The 15,139-nt window shown below is 44.9% G+C and overlaps 1 protein-coding gene across 3 annotated transcripts in view; it reads right to left on the bottom strand.

Moving 5' to 3' along the window:
- SPNS2 (sphingolipid transporter 2) overlaps positions 1-15,139 on the bottom strand; it is a 132,400-nt gene that overhangs the window by 84,678 nt on the left and 32,583 nt on the right. For all 3 annotated transcript variants that reach the window (XM_027664450.1, XM_027664451.1, XM_027664452.1), the window contains exon 2: positions 11,692-11,757. In XM_027664450.1, the coding sequence (XP_027520251.1) occupies positions 11,692-11,757 (66 nt within the window). The remainder of the gene's footprint in view (positions 1-11,691; positions 11,758-15,139) is intronic.

Genomic DNA, 15,139 nt, shown 5'->3' with positions numbered 1-15,139 from the left:
GGAGCTACCTTTGGCAGAAAGCAGGGCTCCAGCCCCTCAGCAGCTGCTGTGCTGCTTTCTCCTGTTAGAGCACACAGGGAACTCCACCTATTCTCCTCGTGGGGTCTGGCACCAAAACAACACCACATTTATATATATATATATATACATAGGTATACATATGTAGGTATATATAGAGGTATATAGGTATATACATAGGACTATATGTATATATATAGTTTGTTTGTTTTGTTTTAAAATACAACAGGCTTTCCAGACAACCACCAAAACCCACAGTAACCAGATCCATGAGTGAGCCAGAGGCATCTGGGAGGTGACCTTAGGACATCCAGAATACCCTCATCTCCCACAGCTTTAGGCTACAGAGGGAGTCTCACCATCCTTTAAGCACCAGCAGTCTGAGCACAGGACAGGGGCCATAAGTACTTTCTACTTCCTCTCCAATGCCCCACATCAGCACTTAAACCACTCTGCCAGGGAATGGAGCCACGGGCTTATCCATCTATTTTTCCAAATGCCAGCAATATTTTAATAGGCTTTTGTGCCACAAATTAAATACCAAGAAACATCCCTATCAGCTGTGATTTGTTATTGTGTGCTGACCACTGGGACAAGAGCTGAACAACCACAAATAAACACCTACAGTGATGAGCAGCCTTCATCCCACAGCAAAGAGGCATCCCAGTAGGTAGGGAAGCCTCTCACAGCACTGTAAGTGCTCTTTGACATAAATTATTTGCTAATTCAATGGTACTGGCAGTATTTAGAAATGCTTTTGCCTCTTGCTGTTATACTTGTTAATTTAAAGAGAGAGCAAGTGTTTCACAGTGGCTGGGTGGCCTTCAAAAAGGGACAAATTCATTTCAGGAAATTGCTGGAATACTGACATATCCCAGTGTTTAACTTGCCATGGTTTGGAAAAGGATCATAACTACACTGGAGAATGAATCTGTGTGTGTCTTACAGTTGTTATTTCTGAGATTATCACCCATGTGTCATTCCTGACTTGGAAAAACACTCCAATGCCAAGCTGAGCTGCAGCTCCCGGAGTGAGCTTTGCAACTGAACCTGCTCCTGTGGGTAAAAGAACACGAGCTCTGTGAAAGATCCCAGGGTTTATCCCAGTTTCAGCAGCCATGGAGCTTGACTGGACCCTGGTTTAAATAATCCCTTAGTTTAAATGTCTTCTGACCAGGATCTTTCTGGGAGAATAAGTACCATTGAAAAACAATATCCCCAAATGAATCCTGCAGTGTGCAAAGGTTTGCAAATGCAATGCTCTCCTGCCCTCCTGCACCATCGATGACATCCATGGAAAGAAGTAAAGAAAATGTTTGGGAAATCCAGGCATTGTCAAGGTATTAAAAAAAGCCCATTTCAATCAGCTCTAAATATGTAGGAGGTGAGACTGAGAAGTGACCAGTGGCCCATCTGACATTGGTTTGTGTTCAGTGGCTGTTCCATTCCTCTCCCAAGGGACCACATCACCATAAATGTCCCAGGGAACCAGCTGAGCTTTGCCATCAGCAGTCCTGTACCCCTGAAAACTGAGCCTTGGGGGAAAACTTATGGTGCTGCCAGAATTTTGTCTGCTGACTGGACAAGGAAGTCCAGTTTCCTTGTGGACTTTGAATCTTTCTTTATGGATTTTGATCCCATAAAGAACAAGTTCAGTCAAGTACAAACAATGAAAATTACCATGTCCTTTATTTGCAATGCAAACATTCTCTCTGCTCTGTGTGCCATACCCTGTCCAAGTCCCTGGGAGGTGCCACATCAGCAGCTGGTAGGAACATCTCACTGGGGAGCTTTCAGTGAAAACTCAACATCCATTGTATAATATCCTATATTATTAACTGTGCTGCCATAAAACATCCTCTGTGAGAACAAGGACAACTTTGGACAAGTTGCTTTTCAGGAAAATCTGTTCTTCCTTTCATTTTTTCCAGAAATATATGTTCTTTTAATATTTTCTCTTTGATTGCCACCCTTCCCTCCCAATATGACATATTTAAGTGTCACATTCTCTAATAGTTTTCCCTATTATTACATCCATGGGTTTCAAAGCAGCTGCCACGCAGCCAAAAACCTGGAAGTAACTGAAGGCTTTGGATGGGTAAAGCAGAAATGAAACCACCTGCATTTTTATAAGACTTTTACAAGAAATGCAACTCAATAAACCCTTAGAGACAGACTCTCTTTTGGTACCTTAGATTTACACATCCCAGCAGTGCTCCTGGGAGCCCCTGCCCGGGGACATCGTGGGATGGGGGATGACATTGATTTAAAAACAAACCAGGGGACAGGGGGAACTAAACCAGCAAAAATGATGAGCCATTTTCACACTCCTCTTCTGCAATTTTACCTTCAAGGAAATGGGTTTATCTGGTCAAACTCTTGCGTGGTTCTCACCATAATGGCTCTTTACATCAGCCCTTCTGAACTAATATGTATTTTTAGTATCAGGTTTTTTAAAGATCCTCAACTCAATCACTAATTTTGAGCTTGCAATTCACCCCAGGAGGAGTTTTTTCTGGTACAATTAGTGCCACTTAACTACTTTGATTTGCAGGCACGATTAGTAAGTTAGAGAATTTATACACCCCAAACTACACCTGTAAAATTGAAGGCTGCTTTTCAAAACAGGCCATATGCTTAAATTGAATGTAGCCCAGTCAAACCTTACTTTTTTTTTTTTTTTGGGGGGGGGGGGATTGTTTGTGGGTTTTTTTGGTGGTAAAGTTATTCTTTAACTCACCCATCTTTCTTACATGAGTCATTCTAGGCTCCCATGAAATAGTGCCTTTGTCAGATCTTGTCAATGATTTCCAGTGCTCAAAAGGTGTGGCCAAGGGTACTAAGGCAATTTTATTGTTATTTATGTTGCCAGGTAGGTTGGACAAAAAGCACAGGATGCTGAAGACACAAGCACAGAGCTCACAACTAACACCATCAACTGCTGAGTGACCAGGACCACTCACATCCCAGGGTGGACAAACCCAGGAACTGTGATGACAGCAGAATTAAAAACAAGTATTTGAGAGCATATTTCAAACATCCTTCAAGGAAAACAAAACAAATCCAACTCAACCCCAGACAGACAAATCCTGGTAACTCTTACCAAGGTGGGTTTTAACAAGAATCCATCACAGGGTAGGTGATGGATCATATTGCCTCTACAAACTGATGATCTAGAGAAGGGAGGGAGCAGGGAAAAGAGCCAGAGGAGAGCCCACCCTGGCCAGTGCTGGGAGCAGAACACTCTCAGGCACACAGGGGGATTCTTGGGGTTGTTCTGTGCAGGGCCAGGAGTTGGATCTGATGATCCTTGTGGGTCCCTTCCAGCTCAGGACACTCTGCAATTCTATGAGTTGTAAATACAAATCAAAGCTCAAACTGCTTTACCTGCACTGCCTCCCTAATTCGCTTCCAAGCCCACCCCAACAGTAATTTATTGCAGCCATCCATTTAAAATTAGTGCAGCTCCAAAAAAGCAGGTCATTGGAACTCCTTAGTTCTTTAAGGCAACTCTTTGCAGGAAAGGTGTATTAAAATTAGTGTTCTCACTTCAACACTACTGTCCCACAGGGGAATAAATTAGAGTTGCCACATCTCCAGTTCAGCTCAACTCCAAAGAAGGAGGAGAATGATGCAGTAGGAGAATATGTAAAATAAATCTTCCTTCTGTAAACATCAGTGGACGAAAAGGTTGGAGGGAGGAAATGGTTAAAACTGCCCAAATGTTTAATTAGGAATAGCCTGATGTATAACTGAGCAGGGGGATAAAAGATGTCAGGACTGAGCTTTCCCTAGAAATATTCTTTCCACTGAAAACCAAAGCACTTCCCTGCTTGCAGCAGGAAAGAACACAAGGATGTGTGTGAACCCCTCCTCCTTCTACCATCCTGTCAAATAACTGGTTTTCATCTGAGATTTAAACACCTGAGTCATCCTCAGCCATTTGACTAAAGCTTGGAACAACTAAAGAGAGTTTTAGCAAAAACTGTTGATGTGTGTTTACATTTTTTGTTTGGACTGACTCTGAATTGGGGTAAGGAATGATTGTGGTCAGCAATATTTTCTCTCCAAAACCAAGTTCCCTGCTTAATTTAAGCAGAAAATGGGTCTTTGCTCTACAATCTCACATCAGCACACAGGAAGCACCCTGGAATATGTGCATGGACTGGGGGCAAGGGGAGATCTCTTCTGAACTGGTGCAACAATACACCATTCATGCAGCTTGGGCTTACTTGTGCTAATTGGAATCTAGTTCTGCAGGCTGCTCACCCTACCAGCACCACGAGGAATGTTCACTTTTTACAGAAGTGATGCCCTGGAATTCATTTGCAAAGCCAGGTCCAGGTGACAAATGAGTCACTGCTCAGGAGTGTGTGGGTCTAAATATGGGAATCACTGCAGCCCCTGCTGACATGTTGTTCCTTCTGCCAAGGCTGTGGTTCCCAAAATCGTGGTCCACAAGCTAACAGCAAGTTCTTTGCAGCCAGACATGTAGCAGTGTTACTTTTTTAGTGGTCTGATGATAAATCACTGTACAAATTTGCTTGTAGGGATGCAGAGTAGTCTGGTACAAAATGTTTGAGAAGCACTGGTTTGGAGGAAAAGCCACCTGGAACTCCAGATGGGATGTTAGAGAAGCAAAACAATTGCATGAACTGGTTCAGGACCCCAACATTCCCACTACTACAAATACACCCTGGGTACTTCCAGAGTCTTCTGGAAACTTCCTCTCTTACAGCAACTCACCCCAGCACCTTCCCTGCGTTGCCAGACAGCACCTTCGGTCCTCCAGAGCTTCTTCACACCCTGTCAAGACTATCTGGTTTATCCAAATGATCTCTCTCAAATTCAAAACCTCCTCCAAGCAGTGCTTCCAACAGTCCTGTGTTACCTTGGAAATCTCCCAGGGCACACAGACCAAGCCTGGTCTCTGTATCACTTGATCTCACCCTGTGCCAGCAGGGCTGCCCACACTTCTCACGTGGGACGTTGCCCTGCACAACTGCAGGTCCCTGCTCTAAGAGAATGAGAGTTCTTCAGGGCTGGGAGGCAAGAGAAAACCAAAACAAGCTTAAAATAAATCTTTAAGAGAGAACCCTTCTGGCTCCCCTAGGATGAAGCATATTAAATATGCTATAAAAGTGTACTATAACAGTTAGTTCTGTTGTCTCACCCCTAGTTCATAGAAGACCCTGATCCAACTTCCCTTAAGGGCAAAGGCAAAAAATCTTCCCCTCTGGGCTAACACTTGCCTTTGAATTGGGTATCAGTAGCAACTGTATGCACAGATCTAGATCAGGGTATAGAGGAGAAATCCAGGGCTCCTCCTGATTCAGAACACACACAAACACTGCCCTGGTCACCACACTTGTAAATTAAACTTAACAGGCTCAGTGAAAGGCAAGAATTAAAGCTAAGCAGGTTTTCCACTTCTTACCAAAAGATTTTAGTGCCACTGCAGAGGAGGAGGAGGAAAAAAGTAAGCTCCCTGTAAGGTTTTGAAGGTAAGTACACACTTCCCTTCCACAAACTGGTAGTCATTAAATATCTGATAACTGATAATGTAACTCAAATGTTACATCCCTCATCCAATATTCCAAATGCAGTGGTAATGAAAAAAGTCAAGGCAGCCCTTCTGAACTATTTGTGCATGAAAGACAACACAGTGCAGATACCAACTACATGAGACTGCACAGCTGGTAGGAAGAGGAAGGTGTTGCTTCAAAGAATTGCACAATGCCAACAAAAATGCCATCTTCCACCACACAGAGCTTGAATGGAATTCTGAGGTCTGAGGAACACATCTGGGGGGATGGACAGGCTGTGTTAGAAGCTGTTCAGACTCTGTTGGAACAATAACTACTTCTCTAAAATCTGTGGGGAATCTTTCCCCTCGTTATAATAAATTACAGAAGTGAAGAGGACCTTGGCAAGAGGTGCCTGAACTACAGCCTGAAGGGAACCAGGCCAGAGTCTGCTGACAGAACAGACCTGCCATGGGCAGCACAAGTGCAAGGCTCACTTGCCACAACCAACCCAAGCCCCTGCCCTGTCTGAAAGGCCAAAAGGACAAACCCTCCTTCTGCAAAGCAGGAAGAGGGGACGGGAAAATGAATTGTCACCTTGTGTTAGTGGCCATGCAGCATCATAAAACGAAGGTATTGCTGAAGACAAGGCAATCTGCAGTTTCCCTGTTCCGTAGATGATGAGCCTGCACTCACCTGCTGACACGGGAAACACAAAATGCAACCCTGGCTGGAGCATTTCCCTCCCCTCAGCAGGAAGCAAGGACACCTTCCTTCCCTTCCCTGCCCCTTCTCCCCCCACAAGGATGATTTCCTTGGCAATCCAGGGCTGCCCACTGAGAGTGCAGGATGCAAGTGGCACTTTTACAGCCTGGTCCTTGGTGTGTGGGGGACTGGGCTGGGGCACAGACACATTTTCCTGTGACCTGCTCACTGATTCAAGAAAATACTTTCACTCTTGATTGCAGAGGCTTAACTGCTTTCATGAATCAGCCCCTCAGATTGCTGTGACCTCTTAGTGTATCAGACACTGTTCTAGCACACAGGAATAAAGGACTGTTGGAACTTGCAAAGGACTTAGGTGGGAAATAATCAGGCTCTGGACTATCTCAGCTCACTCTAGCAAAACAGGTAAAAGCCAACACTTGTCACAAGATTAATCAAGGCACACTGAACACAGAGCCCTCCTTTTTCTTCTTTATTGCTTAAATCCCTAGATCAGCAGCATCCTACAGGAAGCTGAAGAAGTTCAGGAAAAAAAATGACACAAAATCAGATACAGAAAGAGAATTGGGTAAAAAGGCTTTGCTCATTGTTGATATGACTCAGAGGATCTCCTGGCAAAAAGAGGGGGCTCCACCTTGTCCTGGGATTCTGAGCCCCAGATTGCCAGAGAATTAACCTGGATTTCGGAATGTTGAGTGTGGTTGGAAGGAGGGAAGATGACAGTGGGTAGGACAGGGTGGTCCAAACCATCTGAAGTCCAAAGTCAAGAAGAGCAATCACAAAGTATTTTGTCTCCCCTCCTGGACTGGACACCTGAGGTACCAGCACCCTGGGAGGTGCTCTGGGGTAAGAACTCATTCACTCAGAATGAAAGCCCATGAATTTTAAATAGAAAACAATATGTCTAGAATATGATTTCCTCTGTTCTAGTGAGAAGTTAAGCAGGAAGTGAGAGATGAAGACGTGATTCAGTTCTGCACAGCACAGCTGAGGAGCAAGGCAGCATCTATTCAGGTAAAAGCAGATGGTAGAAAAGAAATGTGCAGCACCTGCAACTCTGATCTACACAAACTCAAGGGCAGCCCCCAGAGGGGGTGGTCTGTGTGGAATAAATAGAAATGTTAGAGTATCACAAGCCAATGACAAGAAGATGAGACTCAAAGGAATTGAATTCAGCAAGTCTGATTTATCCCACCACTGCCCTCCCACTATTGGGAGCTCCCTTCTCACTGCACGAGCTCGGTGGGTAAAACCACAACACACCAGAGCCCATCAGGTGTCTGATTTACAGGGTTGCAATCTACTACAAGGTTACACCAGGGCAGCTCAAGAGGCAGAGCAACCCAGGGAGATAGAAGGTTTCACTTTTCAAATCCACAGAGGTTTTAGCTGGAACTGACCCTTACAGGAAAAGTGAGCTCCCAATGAGACTTAAGAAAGTACCTGGCATTGAGAGGCTTCCAGGGAAACCAGGGGCTGAAAGGCATCTGGGGGAGTGCCCATCTCTGCTTGTGAGGAGAGACAAGTTCCTTCAGAGCCCTGTTATCTGTGATTATTCACCTTTAATGAGTCCTCCCATCTCCCTCACTTCCTGCTGTGTGACCTCGTGCTACACACTTTTGCTCACCAGGGTTTCCTCTGGTGACACCCCTTTGCTCTTTCTGAAGACAGACACTTTCTCTGTCTGCATTTCCATGGAATCCCTGCCGTGCCCTGCCTTTGATGCCTCTCAGTTTCCACTTGCAGAAGTCCCTGAGCTGGAGGATTCAGGTGCCCACCAACGAGGACAAACCCCTGGGTGTGAGCACTGACCTGGCTGAACGCTCTGTGTTCAGGAACCGGCCCACAGTTCTCACCCTGGCTCTGCCTCACAGCCTCATTATCCCCCCCCATCCTCCCATCCTGAGATCTTTGGAAGACAAACTGCACTGCAAGCCAGGCACTACTATTATTAGAGCTCTGGGGTGGCACAGAGACACTGGCAAGAGACACAAAAGCAACATAAATCCAAGGGCAAGGAGAGCAGACAGAGCAATAAAGCACAGAAGATGAAGAAAGAAGAGGAAAAAAATCTAGTGAAAACCAGAGTACAGCACTGGGATACTATTTTCATGGCCTAAGTATCTATGGAAGGATAACATTATTTTGAAGCAGTTTTACAAAATCCAGTTGTCCACCTTCTCAGTCTTTGAGTTCCTAGAGGCCTGTAGTTCTGTAGCTGCTCCCACCTAAATCCACACATAGAAAAGGCTTTTTGGATGGTCTGGTTTATAAATATATTGACTGCCTACAGCTCAAGGAGGCAAGGAGATACTCTATTACCTTCTGAGATCAGTCAGGATTATCCAGTAAGCACAAAAAAAGCTTGGCTGCTGACCTGAAGGGCAGTGAACTAAACCAGTATTTCTATAACTGCATATGTAGTGCTCTGAAAAGGAAGATCAGCACAGAATTACAGCATCAGCCAGAGCTGAGTGAGGCTGGAACCAACACATTCTGTGTGTGTTACTCTACAGTGCTCCTGAGCAAGCAGCACTTGTGCTCCATCTGTCAGCGTGTCCTCTGCTGTCACAGGATCCTTGCTGCTCACACCACCACCTCCTGCTCCTTTCCATTATGGATGAGGCTGGAGTGTCCAGGGACTTTTCTGTACAGGGAGTTACAGTGTCCCTCCAACCAGTTTTCATTATATCTCTTGGGCAAAGAGTCACTTGTATCTCAGGATTAATGAAAAAGAAGACAAAAATTCAAACTGTGTCTTTGTAATTCCTAAGGAACCAGTTCCCTTTGCTCTCCGGAAAGCATCAGGAGCTGAGAGTGTATGGATTGGCTTTTGAATGTTTGGAGGGAGAGAGGTACCAGACTGGCTGTACCTGCAAGGAATGGGGTATGGGATGAACAGAGGGTCAAACACTGCCTTTGGGGATTTCTTTCCCCCTTCCTGTTTGACTTTTCAGAATTATCTCCTCCTAAAAAACAGGTGCAACTTTGTTTCTCGGTTAAAAGGATTTTTTAAATTATTTATTTTAAAGCCTGTTTGATGAATGGTATGAACTGCCAGCAAATACTACATTTCACTCCCCCTCATTAACATTGTAAATTAATTTAGGACTCATTTAGATGCAGGATTAACAACCTGAGGACTCACCCACTCTTTATTCAGAGGGCATCCTCAGGATGAGCAGAGTTTCGTCTCACATCACTCAGTTCAGCAGGACCATCTCTGGGGAAGCAAATGGTATTTGTGTCCCTGCTTGCAAAGAAGCTGCTCAAGGTTAAGGCAGAGGTGTGGGAGACACCAGTCCTGGCCCCAGCACTGCTCCAGGTCCCTCTGCCACCCTGGGCAAGTGCTTTTACACTCTGCACCCATTTTCCCTGATTTGCACTTTGAGAGAGGTCAGACTTGGAGAACAGAGCAAAGATTAAGAGCAGTGTTTGTGGTGGTGTAGGGCAGCATCTTTTATTTCTCCAGGGTTAAGGGGACCTGGGCTGTGGGCCAGCTGCCAACACAGAAATTTGCTAAGCTGAGCAATACTTTTAATACATTTTCATCTATGTGCCCCTACCCTTACTCTTATGTGAAATGGTGCTTTATTTTGTGAGCACTCTTTTCCTCTGATGGCACTGTGATTAGGGCATTATTATCTATATTGCAGGAGCAAAGTCAAGCCCTCAGTTTTCAGATCAGAAAAAAAAAACACCCATCAAGAGAAAATACTGCTTTCCTTAAAGCAACAATTATCAGTCAGAAAACTCTTGACACACTCAAGAGCAATCCTGCAATATCTCAGTGATGCTGTTTTCAGATTCCCTGTGTGTTTGCTGGAGAAATAAATAACATTTCTTGCAATTAACAAATGAATGCCCTGTTGAAGCTTAGCTTTTACTAGCTGTCCATAAATCATCTGCAGAAGCATCTCATCCACTGAAGGGAATGAAGATTAAATACAAGCTTTGGCAAGTGTCCTTTTACCAGCAGAATATTTTCTTGCAGGCACTTTGTGTCTAACGCTACATTGAGGACCCTCTGAGCACAATAAATAAACACCAATGATTGCTGCAGAAAGGAGCCTGACAGACAAGCAGTGCCACTTTGGGCAGAACTGATTGATGCTCCTTATAATCAGTGACACTTGTACAGCTCAGCCCGTCCTGGCCACGTGCTGCACACACCAGCTCAGCTGAGCTCTGCCAGCCCACAGGGGCAGCACTTGGGCAGGTTTAATACAAACTGGTATTAGTTGCTTGTGTTCCAACATTACCAAGAAGTTGCAGCCACAGATGAGGACCCTGCTGTGCCGTGGAGGAGATGCTGCAGTGCTTCCCTTAGCTTGAAATCAAAGACCAATTGATGGAGCTCCAGAACCTTCTCACCTCCGGTGTGATCTTAAAGAATGAAGGATTTTATACAGTCCAGTGTTTGCCACAGACAAGCTCCTGACAGGAATTTGGTATCCACTGTGATAGCATGGGAAAACGTGTCTTTCTGGCACACTGTTCAAAACCTGATTGAATTCTCCTTTTTTTTTAGAGATGTAATTGTTCCAGAGTGGTTCCCTCAGACAGACAACAGTGACAAGACAACCACAGCACCACAAATCTGTGACTCCAACTAATAATTCTGCAGGAGGTTTCCAAACCAGACCATTTCCTTAAAATACTGCATTTCCTCTCTGGCTGCTCCTTTCAGCTCTCCATAAGGATCAAATGTGCTGTCAAGAGACAGCACTCAGTGTCATCATGTCATCACACCCAGCACAGGGACACAGCCACTCCTCCAAGCCACCTCAGCACTAGAGGCCAGAGAAGCTGGGTGTGTCCTGGGGTTGTGCAGCTCTGTCTGCAGGGCTCTGGGACATCAAAATCCCTGGACATCACAACTGCAATAATCCTTCCTCAACCACAACCAGAGACATGTCTGAAGGCAACAGCACCCAAGGGCAGTTGTTAATCCATGAGTTCCCATGGATGCAGTGACTGTCAGCCCTGCCTGCAGCTTTCAGCCTCAGGTACTTGACCTGATGAGTTTTGCATTTTCAGGCCACTGTCCATTCAGCAGATTCTCTGCAGAGCACGTGAAGGGCATCATATATCACACTTTTTACCAGCTTAAAGCAGGCAGAACAACAGGATCCTGCTGTTGGTTTCTCATTTCTAGGGGAAGTAGTCATCTCCTAGTTGAATTTAGTTGTCAAATAATATCATTAGGTTTGTTTGCTTTTGGCCCATTCTACACTCAAGTCATCCTGAGCCCCGACCTCCTGCCCAGCAGCAAATCAAAGCCCAAAAAACCCCTCATGTTCATTCACCTTCCTAGTAAGAGTGTATTTATTCACCTTCCTAGTAAGAGTAAATTCCACAACCAACAGACACAAACAGGAATCCATAAGCACCCTTTGGAGAAGAGGACACTCATTCTTACCTGTCTGTAACAAACCAGCCCCGCTGTCTTTGACTCCAAAGTGCTGCTGGATGTCCAATAACACACCTACAAGGAAAACAGAGAGCTTTAAATACCAGGATTTCAGACACATAACTTCTAAAGTTTGCACATTAGCTTCTTTCTTACACATGCACACTCAGTAATTTTGGGCTATTACAAGAAAAACCCAGGTAGGCAGATATAAGATCATACAATGAATTGGGGAATTAAATTCTCATGAATGAGAAACTGGTCTTTCTACTTAAATAAGAGCAGGGTTTTCTTTTCGTGTGTTTTCTGCAGAATCCAGACCCATTGCTTCTGTTATTTGACAGAAATCCAGAGAAACTGATTCTACACCTTGAAATGGTTTGACAAGACAGATTGAATCCAAGACAAGTTTTAACACATCTCTGTTGGAAGGAGATATGACACATTGATAGGAGCAATGATGGAAGTTTTCATATTTAACTAGTTCTGGGGAGTTCTTACTTTCAAAACAAATGCAGCAAATAAATTTAAAAGAGCTTAGTAAAAGTGACCAAATGTTTAATTTTAAAGCAGCTACACAGAGAACCAGTACCAGGGTCCTCTCTTCCCTGAATCCCCAATATATTAACTGGCACAAGCAAAATCAACAGGTTTTGCAGTATTCACACGTTCAGTGAGATGTGATGGTTTTGTTTCAAACATATTAACACATGTAACATCAGGTATATAGGAAGAGCCCTGCTTTTGTAGCCAATTACTAAAGGAAAACCCACAGGAGAGCTTTGGTAGCTCATCTTGGGGGCCACATTTGCCAAGCTGTTCATGGCCCACTTGTCTCAGATGCAGATCCACAGGCCTGGATGTCTGTTTGTGGTCTAAATAACCTGCATCTGACTCCCTGGGTCTGGAACAGGCACTGTTGCTCTCTGAATATCTGGGACTTCCTTATTTAGGCTCCTGTTCTTCCCCAAACCTGAGGATACGCAAATAAAAACAGGCCAAGAAACACCATTCTCTAACGACACTCTAACTTCACCTCCAGCTCAAATTCTGATCCAAGGCTTTATCCAAAGTGCTTCTGCTCATCACTGCAGGTCACAGGAATCAATTGAGCATCAACCTGAACTCACTCACCACAAATATCTTGTCCTTTGGGACTGCCAGGATCACACTTAATGACAAACACCCAGAGATAAAACACCCAGAGATAACTATTCCCAGAAGACATGTGGGACAATGCCAAGAAAACAGTCATAAATTAAAGGCACTAAAGGGAAAAAAAAAATGAAGAGAAGGAAAAAATAAGAAAGCTCATTTGAGCTATTCTTGTACTACTTGTACCTCACCATTTACTCAGGGCAGCACTCAGGTGGGCTTTAGACCATCAGGATCTGCCCAGAAACATCAGTGCAACCTCCTGCAAGATTCCCCACTTCCCTGCTCTCTCATCAGACTGTTTAGCCCAGAGCAGACACAGCTGAGGGTGGGGAAGGGTGTGAATCTTATCAATGTACAACAGTGCTGATAGCAGAGGGGCAGGGCCCGGCTCCTCACACTGCTGCCCAGTGAGGGAGGCCAAGGGCACCAACTGAAATCCAGGACATTCCATTCAAACATAAGAAAGAAACCTTTTTACTGTGAGGGAGGTCAAACACTGATGTCCAGAGAGGCTGTGGGTTCCCAGCCCTGGAGATATTCAAAACCCAACAGGACACAGTCCTGAGCAACCTGTTCTAGTTGGCCCTGCTTTGAGGAGGGGCCTTGGTCTAGATGAGCTCCAGAGGTCACTCCCCACTTAAATTACTCTGTGATTCTGTAATTGCCTGAAGCATTAAGTGCCTGATTGCCTCCAGCCTGACACAGTGTCCCCCTGGCCCTTCTTTTCTTTTTTGGAGCATTGCTGTCTACTGTAATTCCAACAGGAATTTCTTTGCTTTCTCTCACATGGCAGATTTAACTCCATTTACAAAGTGCCCTGGCATTTCTTTGCTGTGCTTCCCTCATTTGCTCCATTAATAACTGGGATATCATTATCCAGGTTATATCTGATGAACAAAAATGAATTTGCATTTGCCTAGCAAACCCCTCCATGGCTTAGCTGACTTACCTCCTCCCCTTGGTGTCCCACTCTTCCACAAAACAAAAATAATAATAAAAAAATGTTTCTTTTGCAACCCAACCTGCAAACCTCACTTGACTTAACCAGCTCTGAACACCTGCACTTTGTGCTCCTTTCCTGCTGGGTCCCAGACTGCCCACGTCAGGTGGAGCTCAGCAAGTCAAAACGACTTGTGGGCACCATAATCCCAATTTTATGGACAATAAACCCATCAAGGACAACATGGAAGGAGGAGGAAACACTGAATACTGTGTTTTCTGATGCTCTCCTATCATCACTCAGTTGTGCAGAGAAACTAAACACCCTTTTCACTCCCTGCAGCTAAGCAAGGGGGTTGGACTAGATGGAATACATTCCATGGTGGAACACACACACACACACACACAAGGCCAAAAGCTCCCTCCACCACCCTGAAAGGTGCCCACCCTGCCTACAGCACATATTCCCAGCCATGCCACAATGCCAAGGAGGCACATTAAACCACGAAAACTGTGAGGAACAGGAGCCTGGGATGTGATGGAAAACATCGACTCAGAAGGAAGATTTTTATGGACTTGCATCATAAACCAGAACAGAAAGTACAGGAGAATATAATGATGCCTACACAGCAAAGCAGAGGAGGGTTTCCAGTTTGTGACAAATTATCTGTCCAGTGACAACAGCTTCACAGTCCTACAGTGATTCTTCACACAACAGACCACAGTGTGTCTTACAAGCTTCAACCCCTGGAACCACAAATAAAACACATTTAGGACCCTGACAAGCAGCCACCTTGGGTTAATCCTACAACCTCATTCTGGTGGTGGAAAGTGGGTTCTGAGGAGAGTCAGAGCAACAGGGCAACGAAGAACCACTATTATACGTCCTGTGTGAGCTTGGAAGAAGGTCTCAGAAGATGAAGAGAGATCTGCACGTCTAATTGGCATGGACTTCCTCCTCCAAGGCTACTTCATATTCTCTTTGGACTACAGGTGTTTTGATTTGGGTTTAGAGCATTCAATTAGAGGCAGCAGCAGGCAGATGATGCAACACATCCATGAAGTGATAGTAATTCCTCTGCTGTGGGAGTTTTCCTGCTCAGCACACTCATGTGGGAAGACACTCCTCCTCCTTCCTCAAATTTACTCAGCTCTGTTTCCACCTCACCGTGGCAGTGACTCAGCCCAGACTTTAATAAGATTTAGGGATGCAATTAAGCAATGATAGACCAGGGGAGAATACAGGAAAATGATAGAGCTTTTGACTTTCCCTTCTGCTCGTCTGTGATGGGAAGGCAGAGGGCTGGAGCCAGGCCCCAGACAATGTTTTGCCTGCAGAGATGTGCTCCAGGTGTCTCCC

This window comes from Corapipo altera, unplaced genomic scaffold (assembly GCF_003945725.1).
Source record: "Corapipo altera isolate COAL_440 unplaced genomic scaffold, ASM394572v1 181b, whole genome shotgun sequence".
NCBI lineage: Eukaryota > Metazoa > Chordata > Aves > Passeriformes > Pipridae > Corapipo > Corapipo altera.
Note: the sequence above shows the minus strand (reverse complement) of the source record. Positions and strands in the feature narration are given on the sequence as shown.